At 40.4% G+C, this 16,448-nt stretch overlaps 1 protein-coding gene across 1 annotated transcript in view; it reads left to right on the plus strand.

Moving 5' to 3' along the window:
• The window catches only part of LOC105034684 (auxin response factor 12), a 160,353-nt gene that overhangs the window by 31,024 nt on the left and 112,881 nt on the right, over positions 1-16,448 (plus strand). Inside the window, exons 7-9 of the mRNA XM_010909924.4 lie at positions 1,407-1,497; positions 1,608-1,772; positions 1,899-2,021. Of these exons, the coding sequence (XP_010908226.1) occupies positions 1,407-1,497; positions 1,608-1,772; positions 1,899-2,021 (379 nt within the window). The remainder of the gene's footprint in view (positions 1-1,406; positions 1,498-1,607; positions 1,773-1,898; positions 2,022-16,448) is intronic.

Here is a 16,448-nt window from a genome sequence, read left to right on the forward strand (position 1 = left end):
TTCTCTCTCTCTTTCTCACTTTCTCTCTCTTTCTCTTCTCCTTCGATATATCGATTGAATCGGCCAAACCGTGCCGGTTCCCCATCGGTCAGGTACAGTACGGGGTGTACCGGCCGGTTTGGCACGGTATAGAAAACCCTGGAAGAAACTATGGGTTTTGTCGGCAGAAAATCAAGGATGTGGGGGCGATGCTTGAGGGAAGGGCTCGGGGCCCTTTTCTAGGCCGAGTCTAAGGGTCTTTGTCGGAGTCCAGTGAACCCTGGACTCCTTCAAGAAGCAGACGGGGGTCTGCCTCCTTGCCTCACGTGTCCAGCGCGTGAGGAAATTATTACGGGGGCTGGGTGGGGGGTAGTCATATGCATATCTGCTAGCCATTCTTGAGTTATTTGAGTCTAAAGGTATTCATACTAGTCATTTTTGTGAGGCTTTCTTCTTAATATTCAGAGAAACAATTCAAATTCATTTTTTAAAAGGTCAAAAATGGAGGCTATCTTCTTACCTAGGCAACTAATTGGAAAAATATAGAGAAAATGAAAAATTCTACATATTGCCTTCATGACCTGGTGAAGGGTAACTTGATGGACTTAAGATGTATGTATAGATTGAGGGGCATGGCTTGGTCTCCCTGCAAGATAGGTAACAATGTTGGATCTCGCTGGCATGGAGACCAGTTAGCCAGATCTTGTGGCCTCCAAGGCAATGATGTCAAATCTTGTGGCCTCGGAGATGATGATGCCAGATCTTGTGGGACCACGGTCAAGGACTGAACATGGCCCCTAAGGTGAAGCTGTTGCATCTTGTGGCCCCAGAGGTAGTGATGCTGGAGCTTGCAGGACTGGAAGTGGTGGCCTGATGTTGTGGCCTTGGAGGCCGCTCAGCTGGATCCAATGGGATAGTGGTGGTGTGGCAATCTTCTCTCCTTCATTTGGTTTTAGGTGGCTTTTCTTCTTTTTCTTCTTGCTTTTTTTTCCTCCCCGGGTTTGGGTTCGGTGGGGGGGGGGGGGGGGGGGGGTTCAAGAATAATAAGGTGGAAATACAGCATCCTTTTGGTGTTGCAGAGAGAATAGAGAAAAAGTCTGTCCATTCTATGTATTTAGGTTGGTGGTTGACCCGAGACCAAACTGGAATCCCCAACCTAGGACTGGATACCTGGAATTTTCTTTAGTGCAAATACTACTTTACCGACACATGCATTGATAGCCTCATAGCCCCTGATTGAGTATGATGCGGATTGTGAAACTTTGCTGTCTATTCTGTGCATCAAACATCCTATATTCAATTTAAGGATATAAGTTCCAAATGGTAACTTTGATGATTAGTGATTAACCTTATGCATCTTTCTTCATAAATGAAATTGAAATGGCAGTAGGATTTCATCATACTTTTTAACATCTTGCTTATTGCAGGCCAACCAAAAAGACATCTTCTTACTACAGGCTGGAGTGTATTTGTCAGCGCCAAAAGGCTTGTTGCTGGGGATTCTGTTCTATTTATATGGTATGCTCTGTTTCTTCGTATCCTCTTCTTTCATTTAAACGTGGCATTTGAGATGAAATATCTCTTTCTGCCTTGCATGAACATTCATTAATTTCTGTTGCCCTTGTTAGGAATGAGAAAAACCAACTTTTGTTGGGCATAAGGCGTGCTAGTCGACCACAAACTGTAACGCCATCATCAGTTTTATCAAGTGACAGCATGCATATTGGACTCCTTGCAGCTGCAGCTCATGCTGCTGCCACAAATAGTCGTTTTACCATTTTTTACAACCCAAGGTAGCAGCTATATTGTAGATATTAAGTGCAAGCAGATGTTTCTTTTTTCTTTTCCTTTTTTTTCTTTTCTTTTCCTTTTTTAGTTGTTGTTTTTTGTTCTTTTGGGATTGACTGGAACTTTTGCAGGGCAAGTCCGTCGGAATTTGTTATACCACTATCAAAATATGTAAAAGCTGTGTTTCATACTCGCATATCTGTTGGGATGCGATTTCGTATGCTTTTTGAGACGGAGGAGTCAAGTGTGCGCAGGTAAGGTTGCAATATTTGTCCGAATATTTTTGATTAGCCATTGCCTTGTTCAATTTTCTATGGTGTTATTCTTTGCACAAAGAAAGTTTATGTAAGCAAATGTCATGACCCAAGATCTCAGATTATTTGAACCTAAGGTGTGACCACAAAAATAAAACAATAGTAAGATTCAAATGTAATCATGCTCAACCAAAGTCTATCAAAATACTATGTACGAAAAAGTCAATCAAAATAGTATACAAATTTAACATCCTTGTAGAACCCCCACGAGGAAACAAATAAATAAATAAATACACACACACACACACAGATGGAGACTATTGACATCACTTCTGTGAGACCATGCAAATGTCTTTAGTCCCAAGTTGGTTGTGCCTCGGCGAAATTTTTGGTATATATACAGGGCCAAGGAATCCAAATGGTACTTTCTAGATAGTTTTTTTAACAAAGATCCCCGACTCGAAATCGGATCTTGTGCTGGCCGACCGACGGTAGGAGTTGGTACACCTTCATGCCGAATCATGCTGGGCCCGAACCGACATGGAAATGGGGGATGAATCGGGGAGAAAAAGAGAGAAAGAGAGGGAGGAGGGCAGCAGAGGGAGGGAAGGAAAGGAAGGCCGGTGGAGACATCGGTAGTGGCCAATGGAGGGTCGTGGAGGTCCTCGGAGAGCCATCAAGGCCTCTCGGGCTTTGCGATCCACTGTGAAAGGAAATGAGAAGAAGCAGAGTGAGTGGAAGGCAGCGGGGAAGCTGTTGGAGGACTGTCGGGTGGCCGTTAGACGACCCAAAACTGCCCCGTGGCCATCGCGGGTATGAAACAAGGCCCTGTTTCGTTGTTTTTTTTTTTTATATAAAAAATACGATAAACAGTGAAGTTGGCAGTGGATTTAAAAAAAAAGCTTTACTTTTGTGGTTTTAAAACCTTAAAAGATCATAAAAACTTCAAATTGTTACAAACTTCAGAAGTCATACAATAAATAAACCCAAAGCTTTGAAGACTGACTAGGGTTGTATAGTTTAAAAATGCTATTTAAGTCTGAAACTCATTGTAAAGAGGACCTAAGCTTCAAACAGAGGACATTATAGATTCTAAAGAAGAAAAGTTACTCAGGAAAATCATAGGCTTTGAAAAAGGTCATGTAGATTTTAGAATTCTAAGACCATGCGTAACACTACAATTGATTATAACATTCAAAAAATCAAACCAATACTTAATGTCAAAGGCATGGGGGAAGCTACTTACATAAAGAAGAAAATGAAACACATGAATCCCATCCAAGCTTCCCTTCGTCGTCATCATCCTCCTTAGCTTCTTCTTCTTCTTCTTCTTCTTCTTCTTCTCCTCGTTTATTCTAAGGTCTTATGTGCCCTTTCTTTGTCCTATCCAACCAGTCCTATTGGAAGCTTGAAAAGGTGCTTTATGGGGTGGGGCCCACATGACTAGGATGATTTCTGGTTAGGTACTTAGGTCGGTCAGTTGGTTAGGTGATGTGCTTGGTTAGGTCAAATGGGAATATGACACATGTTGCAATAATTGGAACTTTGTGAGAGAAGAAAAATAAGAAGAAAGAAGAGGAAAGGAAGAGATGAGAAGAAAAAAAAAGATATTAGAACCAACTGGAAAGATTAGGGCTCATTGCCCTTCAGCTCCTTCTATTTATATTAAAATGTTAAAGTTACAATATTAGAACCAACTGGAAAGATTAGGGCTCATTGCCCTTCAGCTCCTTCTATTTATATCAAAATCTTAAAGTTACAATAACACCATTATGATGAACCTATTTTATTCTCTCTATACTCCCACTCAAGCTGCACGCAAATATTTGCCATGCTCAGCTTGCCCAACAAAGACATGAACTTAGGCTTTCGGAGCCCTTTAGTCAATATGTATGCAACATGACTATTAGAACATAAGGCAAGCACAATTCCCTAAATCTAATTTTTTTCTCGAACACAGGGATGTTCAAGTGCTATATGCTTTGTCCTGTCATGTGGAGCTGGATAATTGGCAATGTTTATAGCAGCTTTATTATCACAATACAACTTTAAAGGACAAGTACTGCAACTTTTCAACTAGCCATCGCTGCCTTTTTTTATTAGGATAAGGATCTTTATCAAACCTGCTTAGATGATGATTGGGATCGATAGGAATGCTTGATGGCCCACACCCCAATTATCCGGTATCCTTCAGTATGTCCATGTTATACTTCCTTCGATAGAGAAATATCCCTTTCTTAGATTGAGCACCCTCTATGCGGAGGGAATACATAAAATTTTTTAAGATCCATAATTTCGAATTCCATAGCTAAGATTGTCACACCTCAAATCTGTGACATTACACGGCCATGCTATCAAAAGGTGCAGCCCATGGTAATACGAAGCCAACATTCATTACGTTAAATAGAATAAAAGATGCATCACAAATCAGAAGTAATAAAAAGAGGTTCAGTTCAAATGATTAATCAAACCAAGACTAATTCAGAGCATCTAAATCCAAAATCAAATAGCAAACCTATGTCTCAAAATTAATGAATGGTTATAAATCCATGATCATCCAATAAACTGAGTTTGAGCTATAAAATTCCCAAGCTTTCTATGCAGACCTCTGGATCCTCCATTGCTCCAAACCTTATTTTTCTTTAAAAGAAAAAGAAAAAGGAGCTAATGAGCTACATAGCTTAGTAAGTAAAACCTACACTTCCTTATCGGAGCGGCATAAGTTTTTTATGATAATATAACATCAAGAAAATAACAAATAATACAAAATAAAGCATTTGATAGAACATGTAAGAAAATAAGTCATAAACTAGTCATGCATGCATAAATCATGAATATTTCGTAAACATGATTCGTAAGTCATTCTTATTATGTGTTCATGTCATAGTTTAAAGTATTGCTCTCAGATATTTGTGCTACGATTATTTAATATCCGTGATAGGGTCAGTGTTCTTAATTAACGGAGTTCTTATTTTTGTATATCAACTTTATATCCGTTGGCAAGATCTGTGTTCATATGGATGCTAGTTTTGGATATCGATTTTTTCAATTATAGAGATTCATTCATAGCTGTCCGAGAGCCTTTAAAAACTTTATATTTTTTTTATGAAAACATACATATACGCAAGTGAAAGACTACTAAATAGCATAATCGGATTCATATTTCATAAGCATGCTATTTTCATTAAAAATATTTATGAAATCACTTTTCATAATAAAGCATGGTCTCCATAATACACATATACTGTTCCTTTCATTTTATGAAAAGCATGGTTTCATCAATAGTGGATTACATGCATGGAAAAATTTGAAAATAAATAAGAAGTGTAAGATCCACTTATCTTATTCATCATAAATTTTTTGATTTCGTTGGAAGAATCAGGTAATCCTATTTAGAATATTAAATCATAATCAATTTTCATTTGATAAATTCAATAAAATTAAATAATAATGAAAAAAGGTTGTTGATTAGGTGATCAGTCTGATAGACCATCCGTGCACTAAAGCAATTTAGGGTCATCTTATCGGAGTCAACACAGATCCGTAGAAGAGGAAGGCATGATTCGATACGGGTTCCATAGGTCTTTTAAGAGAGAGAAAGTGGATGAAAAGAGAGAATAAGATTCCTTGTCCCTGCTAAAGGAGAAAACCCTAATTGGGTCCAACAATTTAGGAAGACAGAACTTTGGATTGGGATCCCTAGGTGCTCTTAGAGAGAGAAAGAGGGAGACCCAAGAGAGCTCTCTTGCTCTCTCTTCTTTTTTCTTTCTTCTTTCTTGGAAAACAAGGGAAGGGCTTTCATCGGACTTTTGGCTATGGTGGTGGTCCAGCAGCACGATCGGAGGTCCAGTAATGGGTGGTATCATATAGCCGATGGTGGGGCAGTGTTGGACGGTCGGGAATCAAGGAAAATTGGATCAGAAAATAGGGGATCCATGATTTTTTTCTTCATTTTGGCCGTTGGCCGGTCACCGACGGCCATGGTCTCACCATGGAGGGTCATGGGGAGACTTGGGGTACTCGACCTAGGGTTTGGCTTCAAGGGACGACAATGCCGGCGGCCGGAAAAAGCAAAGAAAAAGCAAGAAAAATAGAGGATTTATTTGTGGTGGATTTCTAGTGAAGCTGGCGGCCGGCGGCAATGCCCAAGGCCAAAAGATGAAGGGGAAGAGAGAGAGGAAGTGGGATCAGGGCCTTACCTTGGCTCTGATAGGCTATCAGCTTTGATTTCCGATGGGTATAACTGTGTAACAATGGGAAGTCATGATCTTAAACGGGAAAAAGAGAGGACAGCATGCGATGATCACCGTTGGAGGGCTATACGAGGGATGGAGGGCTATTTATAGAGAGCCTTAGGGTCCTAGTTGTCCTAGGACTCCGACTCTTCCCGAAGGAAGACTCCCATCGGGAGTCATTCTTCCAGCATTTTTTTGTTTTGTTTTGTTTTTCTTGCTTTTTTTTTTTTTTGGTGGGTTTTTGGGCGAACTTGGTGATTGGCTGGTCCAATGGACCGGACCATCACAAAGAGTGCCTTCAATCTCTTGATTTCTTCAGAACAATTCCTACTTATCTACCTCAACATATTAAGATTGTGAGCTGATCTTCTTTCTTATGAAAAGAGTATGATCTGAATTGCTCCAAGAATATCCACATCTGTTCATGGCTTCAGAAAATTGTTCAAACCAGGCTTATTGAGATTGTTTAGGGTCATAGATAGCCTCTTCAACTTTCATACCTTCCCTTAGGCATATATGTAGGCAGTGGATGTATGTTGACTGACACTTGGAGTTCCCCATTCAGAAAGGAGTTTTGATGTCTGGTTGATATAACTCCCAAGAATAATTGGCTGCATAGAGTTCAGCTTTTTGCACTGGTGCAAAAGTTGTAATCCACCCAATCTGTTTGTGAAAACTCCTTGCCAGCAATTGAGCTTTGTATCTCTTGACTAACCCATCTGCTTTGTGTTTTACAGTAAACATGCATTTCCACACAGCTCTTCCAATTGGGTAGAACAACTAGCTCCCATGTGCAATTTTTAATAGGTGCTTCCATCTCCTTGTTCATATCTTTCTTCCACTTTGGATCAGCCACTGCCTTGGAATAACTAGCAGGAAGAGACATAGAAGAAGAGCAGAATTCAAGGTGACAGATGGGAATCAGACATGTATCTCTGAATAGGATGTTGTGCACACTCTCTAGTACCTTTATGAACAGCAATTGGAAGATTTAAATCTGAGGAGTCAGATCTAGGGAAAAAAAAAATGTCCCTTTTCCATCTAGATCTGCATGGCTATTTCTTCTTGATTTTCGATCTGATCTGGATCTGCATAGTTATTCCTTCTGAAATCTTCTCCTTGGTTCCTTCAACCTAGGCAAGTCAAAATTAGGGCTTCTTCTAATTTGTGATCGACACAAAGGGGTCCTTTTCATGCTATTAAACATGAGGATTATGAAAGAAAAGAATAGGAGCACATGACAGGGAACCTCATGACTTGAGTCATTGCTCTGATACCATGTTTAGTAGCCAGTTATGTTGGATATATGCTCTAGAAGTCAATCTTGGCTGACGCATATCATACTACTAGGACATGATTTTGTATTTAATGGGCATTTATATTATCATTCATGTTTTGTGTCCATGAATCATCCAAGGGATTAACAAGATGATGACACATATTCTCAAAGAGTTAAGAATTTGAGACATGTCATTGATGGTTAATTCTTAAATTGCTCATGGTCATAGGATCATCATGGGGATGGTGATTGATCTAGATAGACCAGTGCACGGATCGTTTCTTTCGGACAGATGAGTCTCGAGACTGTGGTGTAGTGATACTGGAGCGAGTGCAGGTGATTGTTAGAGAACTAGCATTGAGCGTGACCAACACGAGAAGTCACATGGATATCTACTCACTCGTTAGTGACTTTCTCGATGCTGCAGTAGTATGACTGGTTTTTTGATCTGCGGTGCTACAGCTGCTCGCAGTGAGGCTGTTGGAGTTTAACTATACATAAACATTAACTCAATGAGTCTTTGTAGTGGATGTTGGCGACAGTTGGTCCACTGTAGGAGTAGGGTGTACATCTAGATGGAATCTATCGATCCTAGCAGAAGGGAGTAGTCCTATGGGATTTAAGAAGTTGAGTCTTTAAGTCTATGGTCATAGCAGTGTGATTGATGGAAAGAGTTTTCATAAGAATCATACATGGATTCGAGTTAATTGAATCTATCATATGATCGATGATAAGATTTGATGATTCATCCATGACCTGCTATCTGGTCGGAACTCACGATAGAAGGACTGTATCATACATTAACTGCACCTAGAGGTTCATCACCTTTTATTCTGCTGGGTTGCCACTACATACTGCTAGGTGTCACTGGTGAATTGTGAGACCCACGAGCATCATCTCGATGATCGATGATCCTTGATGGGCAGAGTTGGAATGGTTCCAATCCATTGAAAAGAGTTTTGATGATATTGTGATAGGGATTACAATATATCTCATTACCAGACAGAATAGAACCTATGGGGTCACACATAAAGAGGCTTTTGACTGATCAGATGGTTAAATTATGATTATAAATCGTGATAGGATTTAATTATCAATTTGATTGATGATTAATCTAATGCAAAAGTTGCAATTAAGTAACTCGCTAAAGAGTTAATGAGTTATAGGAGAATTAATTAGCAATAAGATTGCTAATTGGTTCAATTTGATTGAGCAATGGGGCTTGCATCAAGTTTAATTGAATTAGATTCAATTTGACTTGACATAGGTTTGATTTGATCCAGCCTAATTGGGTGATGAGATAACCTAATTGCATGGGAGAATAATTTCTTGTTTGACTAGGATTTGGGTTTGATCTAATTCCTAATGAGATTAGGATGTAATAAAGAGTGTTTGAGTTCCTATTTGGACTAGGAATTCTCCTCTTCATGGGTGCACTAAATCTTAATTAGATTAGGATTAAATTGAGTTTGACTTAAGCACCAAGAGAGAGTCCAAAAGGACTAGGACTCCTCTAATTAGGTGACATCTAATCTAATTATTTGGGCTCCTAATCAGATTTGAATTTCAATTTGTTTGGGTCTAATCAATTCCTAATATGATTAGAATTGGTTAGAGTTTTAATTGGTTTAAATCAGCCACTTAAAGAGGAGTCCTAAAGTACTAAAACTCTCCCTTTCCATGCGCCATAAACAAAACCCACGCTTACCAGATTTTGGACGCCACACCTTCTTCTCTTTTGCGTGTAATAAGTCACGTTAAATTCCTTCTTCCGTGAGATAACATGGGCGCAAAAATAAGAAAGGGTGGGCGGCATCATATGCTAGAGTCTAAGGGAGTTTGGACTTTTATCTCCTATCTAAACTCTATCTCCAATTCCTATTTAAACCTAGCACCATATGGGACGGCAATAAGGTTGATTGTGATCAGATTTAAGATGCCCAAAGGAGAGGTTTGTGCGTGGAAAAAATTCCAAGGGAGAGGGCACGGGATCAAGGTCCAAAGCATGAGGTAAGTTGGTTGCTCTTATCCTTTCTTTCTTACCAACAATCAAAGAATGGTTGTTAGGACCCTCTCTCCCTCTTTTGTTCAAGTTTGGACATGGAATTTGTTCTCTCCTTTTGTCCAAGAGTTGGACATATGTTTTTACATCTCTGGCGTAGAGATTTGGTGCATGGGCTTTAGGAAGAAAAGAGAAGAAAGGATTCTTTTCATGATCTCTAGCGTAGAGATCTACATCCTTTTATTCTCTTCTTCTTTTCTAAGATTGTGTTGAGAGAAAAGAAGATTTTTCAACTGTCAAGATGCGATCTCTGCAAGGAAGCTAGAACCGCGGTGAGATCAAGAAGCTTCTGATCAGATCGAAGTCTCGTGTGAATACCCATAGAGGTCGGACACGTACGGTTTCAAGGGACCTTCGGAAGAATTTATGATCATCAGTTCGCAGTGTAGATCGATTCGTGTCAAGGTATGAAGATTGGATCTTCTCTATTTATTTTTCTCTATTTGATTTCTGTATCTGAATCCTATCTCACATATATAGATCCTGTTTATGGTTTTAAGATTTGATCTTATGCATGCTTAGATTAAATTAGATTTAATCTGAATTTTTTAAAATTTTCGCTGCGTATTTGTTTCAAAATTTTTGCATGCATGAAATCATGAAATCCCAACTGTAGGAACCAGATCTAGGGTTTCAGGGTTAGATCTTGAAAAAGAGGGTTAGATCTTGAAACTTTTTCAAGATCATACAGCGGAAGACTAAAATAAATCAAAATTTATTTTCTAAGATCAAAAAATCCCTAGATCTAAGATCCTATTACATGATTATTACATGGTATTAAATCAGAAATTAAAATATATAAATATAGCATGAACTACATGTTGATCATATCAACATGTTTTTATACTACATCTAATGTATGTATTAAATAATAGATCAGATCTATTACCTTGCAAGTTAGACGTTCTAACCTTGCTGATCTGGGCTTGAGGATGATGTTGCAAGCCGCACACGCGTCCGGCCTCTAGGAGTCGTCCACACGAGCCCACGAATCTCGATCAGAAGTCCTGCTTCAGGAAATCAGCACAGTATGCTAGTACTGCGCTGATCCTTCTTTGATAGTTGATCAGGTACCTCCTTCTTGATTTGGACTCTTCCAAAGATGGAAAGTAGAAGGAGGAGTTTCAGATCTGAGACACTCTCAGGAAACTCAAGATGGAAGGAGGAAAGATATGAAAATAAAAACCCTAGAAGAAGACCCTCTTCTTCTTCACGTTTTTCTCTCTAAACGCCCAAACTTGCATCTTTTATATCTCCACGACCCAAAGGTATTTCTCTCTTATTTTTGGATGGTAGAAAGGTCTCTCGAAAAGCTATCTCCTCTTAAAATTTCACGAAGAAACTCGTCTTATATAGAGAGATATGATAGAGTCCTTGTCTAGGTCAAACACCTAGTCAAGGCTTATCCAAACATGGCAAGTAAAGGGACGCCCAACTCTTGAGCACCTCCTTCATATTTTCATGGATGGATCAATAGAAAATGGTGCACAATGTAAACCCTAAAAGCCACGAAAATTCCAAAAAAAATTTGGATAAATTCGGTGCAAAATTGAAAGAGTTTTGGATTTCTAAAACTCTATCTCATAGAATTCGAAATCCAAACTTATTCCTTTTAGATTTGATCCAAATCACCTTCCATGTAAGAAAGAAGAGAGGAGACCTTTTGTGAACGTGGGAGAGGGCTTTTGTCGCACAAAATAAGTGGAGATTGGCGTTGAACAAGAGAGAGGGCGTGGAGAAGGTTTATGTGGTGCAAGGTGGAATCCTAGTCCTACTAGGATTCTGTCTCATAACTTGTTTTAATTTGGTTTTCCAAACCAAATCAAATCAAAATTAGATCAACCCAATTAAAATAGATCTTAACCTAATTAAGAACCTAATTTAATCAGATTAAATTAGATTTAAATCTGATTTAATTTTCTAATCAAATTAGAAATTAGATTGACCCAAGTCCTAGTTAAACTAGGACTAGTCTTTCCTTGCACTTGGCTTATCCAATAAACCAATTGGACTTGATCCAATCAAGCCCAAACTAAATCTAATTAAATCATATTTAATTAGACTTAATCTCAGCCCATTGGCTTAATCAAATTAAGCCAATTAGCAATCAAATTGCTAATCGATCCTCCTGCAACACTTGCACTGGGTTAAATGTCAATCGTATTGATTATTTAACCCTATAATGATTCTTAATCGTTGATCAACCATCCGATCGGATCATGAACTCTAATGTGTGTGACCTCATAGGTCCGAACTTAAGCCGGTAGCATAGAAACAAATTTCTATACCAATCGAAGTGACCATCTAGCAATGGTACCCGACGTCCGGATAGGTCGAATGTGTAGAACAACATCCTTAGAACCCATGCGGATATAGTTTTCATATAATTCATCCCCTTGACCAAAATGATCATAGGACACCCCAGAGCTCAACTGTCAACTCTGATCAGGTTGTCCACATTGTATTTCAAAATATCAAATCCATCTGATGGATTATCCTGGCCAGGGTTTTGCTAAATTGAAATACAGCGACTCATTCTTCTCCAACTCTTGGAGTGGTCAATCCCATCTCGATCACACTCTGACTTCGCAAGTACTTGACTGTGCCCAGAAGCCTTCCGTCCCTGAATTAGAAATTCAGTTAGTCCAGTACCAAAGCACAGTGAGTTGCTTGCAAGTCACTGAGGTGATCTCAAGTCTAAGGGACACTTATACCTATATCCCATCAGAGACATTCTCGACAGCAGAATGCTCTGGAGTTGGTCACGTTCAATGACGATGTACCCTTACATCTCACCTGTATGCCATACCAGTGTCTCCACACTCCTTGGTTAAGAGGACAACCAACCCATATGGCCTACAGCGACCTATGCTCGATAGAAGCTGTCGTCCTTATTAACAGCCTATCATTTGGTCGTGAACAGTTTTAAGGACTAATCGATAAATCCTCTCTTTATCGAACTTAAATAGTCCTAAGGACTTCATCATAACAACGGAGTTCATTAGAAGATGAAAGCTTACGATGAAAATGCCAAATATATTTTATTTATTAACAAATCAATTACAATACTTGGTTGCTCAACCGTCAACAGCTTGACGATTGGCTTTTTGGGACACATTTCCCAACAACTCCCACTTGTCCTAAAGCCACTCGGCACAGTATCTAATACCCATCTTCGACTTGTGGTTGTCGAACTCCTTTATTGCCAGGGCTCTAGTGAAGGGGTCGGCTAGGTTCTCCTTTCAGTCGATCTTCTGAAGGTCGACGTCACCTCGATCCACGATCTCTCGGACCAGGTGGAAGCGGTGCAAGATGTGCTTCGTCCGCTGATGTGCTTTGGGTTCCTTCACCTGAGCTATGGTACCAGTGCTGTCGCAGTAGAGCAGGACCGGACCATCGAGGGAGGGTGCTACTCCGAGCTCGTTGATGAATTTCCTCAGCCACACAGCTTCCTTCGCGGCATCTGATGCTGCGATATACTCTGCTTCACAAACAGAGTCTGCCACAGTATGCTGCTTGGAACTCTTCCAGCAGATGGCTCCATCATTCAGAGTAAAGATATAACCCGACACACTCCTGCTGTCATCATGGTCAGATTGGAAGCTAGAGTCTGTGAACCCCACAAGTTTCAGATCTGACTCGCCATAAATCAACCATTGGTCCTTAGTATTTCTCAAATACTTAAGGATGGTTTTAACCACTTTCCAGTGATTTTCTCCAGGATCAGATTGGTATTTACTCACTACTCCTAGTGAGTATGCCACATCTGGTCTTGTACATGTCATGGCGTACATGATAGATCCCACGGCTGAAGCATATGGGACTCTACTCATACGCTCTCTCTCTTCAAGAGTTGTCGGACAATCCTTCTTAGAGAGAGAAATTCCTTGGCCTATCGGTAGATAGCCCTTCTTGGAATTCTCCATGCTGAACCTCTTCAGCACAGTATCTATGTACATGGACTGGGATAACCCAAGCATCCTTTTAGATCTATCCCTATAGATCTTCATCCCTAGGATGTAGGATGCTTCACCCAAGTCCTTCATGGAGAACTGTGATGACAACCAAACTTTTATTCCCTGTAGTGCGGGGATGTCATTCCCGATTAAGAGAATGTCATCCACGTACAAGACAAGGAATACCACAACTGGACCATTTGCCCATTTATAGATGCAGGGCTCTTCTCCATTCTTAATGAAGCCATACATTTTGATCACCTTATCAAAATGCATGTTCCAACTCCGAGAAGCTTGCTTCAATTCATAAATGGATCTCTGAAGCTTGCACACCTTGGACTCATCTGTGGATGTAAACCCCTCAGGTTGTATCATATACACCTCTTCAGTCAGCTCTCCATTCAGGAAAGCTGTCTTTACATCCATCTGCCAGATCTCATAATCTAGATGGGCAGCTATTGCAAGCATTATCCGAATAGATTTGAGCATTGCCACAGGAGAAAACGTCTCGTCATAGTCAATACCATAATGTTGACGATACCCCTTGGCAACCAGACGGGCTTTATAGGTCTCCACCTTTCCGTCTGCGCCCCTCTTCCTTTTGAAGACCCATTTACACCCAATGGGTTTAACCCCTTCAGGTGGGTCAACCAATGTCCATACATCGTTGACCTTCATGGACTCCATTTTGGATTTCATGGCTTCAAGCCATTTCTCGGAATCAGGTCTCTGCATAGCATCCATATAGGTGATCGGATCCTCATTATTCTCATCAAGTTCAATGGGATCACCGTCCCGGATCAAGAAACCGTAGTATCTGTCCGGCTGACGCGGTACTCTACCGGATCGCCTTAATGGTGCAGGTATATTGGGCTCCGAATGTGATCTAATCATATCCGACTCAGGTTCAGCTATTGGTGTCGGTCCTTCTACCTGTTGAACTTCATCAAGTTCAACCTTAGAGGCAACGGTTCCTTCACCAAGAACTCTTTTTCTAAAAAGATTGCCTTAAGGCTGACGAACACCTTTTGTTCATCAGCATGGTAGAAAAAAATATCTTTTTGTCTCTTTGGGGTACCCTATGAATGAGCATTTGTCAGACCTAGGTCCAAGTTTGTCTGTGACTAATCGTTTGACATAGGCCGGGCACCCCCAGATCCTAAGGTGTGAAAGTACTGGCTTACGTCCTGTCCATATCTCATATGGAGTCTTAATTACAGACTTACTTGGAATCCTATTTAACAGATAACAGGCCGATTCGAGTGCATATCCCCAGAAGGATATCAGCAAGCTAGCAAAAACCCATCATGGATCGAACCATGTCTAACAAAGTCCGATTCCTCCTTTCAAACACACCATTATGCTGTGGTGTTCCTGGAGGAGTCCATTGGGAGAGAATCCCATTCTCTCCTAGATATGTGAGAAACTCACTAGAAAGGTATTCTCCTCCTCGATCAGATCGAAGAGTTTTAATACTCTTTCCAGTTTATTTTTTTTTTACTTCACTTCAGAATCGTTTGAACATTTCAAATGAATCGACTTATGTTTCATCAGATAGACATATCCATATCGGGATAGGTCATCCGTGAAAGTTATGAAGTAGAAATATCCACCTCTAGCACTGGTGCTCATGGGCCTGCATACATCAGTATGTACTAGGCTCAAGAGCTCAGTAGCTCTCTCACCTTTTCCAGTAAAAGGTGACTTGGTCATTTTACCAAGAAGACAGAACTCACAGGTTGGAAGTGATTCACAATCACTGACTTTGAGGATTCCCTCTTGAGTCAACCTGTTTATTCTGTTCTTATTTATATGACCTAGCCTCCAATGCCATAAGTAGATATTTGACACACTATCTAATCTAGGGTGTTTGCCAGTTGAATAGACTCTTATCAGGCTTGATCTTTTTGGTCTGGCTCTGCACTGATGTCCTAGCCTGAACTTGCACCTTCTTTACTTTCTTCTTCTTGTTCTTCTTCTCTTTCTCAAAAGGTCGAGAACCAGAAGACGAACCTCCCACTAAATTCACCGACTCCTTGTGAAGTTGGTGATCCTTCTCAAAGTTCTGAAGCAACCCCAGTAACCCGTGGTAGTTCTCTTCAGGCTTTGTCATTCTATAATGAGTGAGGAATGAGAGATAAGACTTGGGCAGCGAGTTTAGTATTGCATCTTTCCCAAGCTGCTCATGCAAGGGAAAGCCGAGCTTGCTCAATCGTTCCATCAGCTCGATCATGTACAATACATGATCAGTGACAGAGGCACCATCCCGCATTTTGGCATTGAAGATGGCACAACTAGTCTTGTGCCTCTCTACGTCATCGGGTGTGCCAAAGGCATCCTCCAACACTTGAAGCATGTCTTTTGGCTGAGCCATCTCGAATCTTCGACTGAACTCATCGCTCATAGCAGCCAGCATGATACAACGCACTGTGGTCCGGTCACTGAGCCACTTCTGGTAAGTGTCTCTGACTGTTCCACGTGCATTGACAGCTGGCTCCTCAGGTGCAGGATCCATTATCACATATAGGATCCGTTCATGCTCCAGACTATGTTCAACTTTCGGTACCAGCTACCGAAGTTGGGTCCCACCAACTTATCATTGTCCAACAATGATCGGAGCGATAGGGAAGTGGCCATATTTGTACAAAGGAGAACCATAACCTAATTAGTAATTGATTCATTAAACCTAAAGATTTGGACTTTAATCAAAAGGTTTCTCCCACTATTTTATTCGAATTGGTAGCCTCTACCTCCAACTCGAGGAATTACCCTAATTCCTTAGCGGGTACTAGAATCCACTTAGACTGCACACAAGCCCAACTTTGGTTGGCCAACCCATGTACATCTAAGGGTAGGTTCATAACCAATTGTTTCTCTAAAAATTTCTAGTAATTA

This window comes from Elaeis guineensis, chromosome 4 (genome assembly GCF_000442705.2).
Source record: "Elaeis guineensis isolate ETL-2024a chromosome 4, EG11, whole genome shotgun sequence".
Lineage (NCBI taxonomy): Eukaryota > Viridiplantae > Streptophyta > Magnoliopsida > Arecales > Arecaceae > Elaeis > Elaeis guineensis.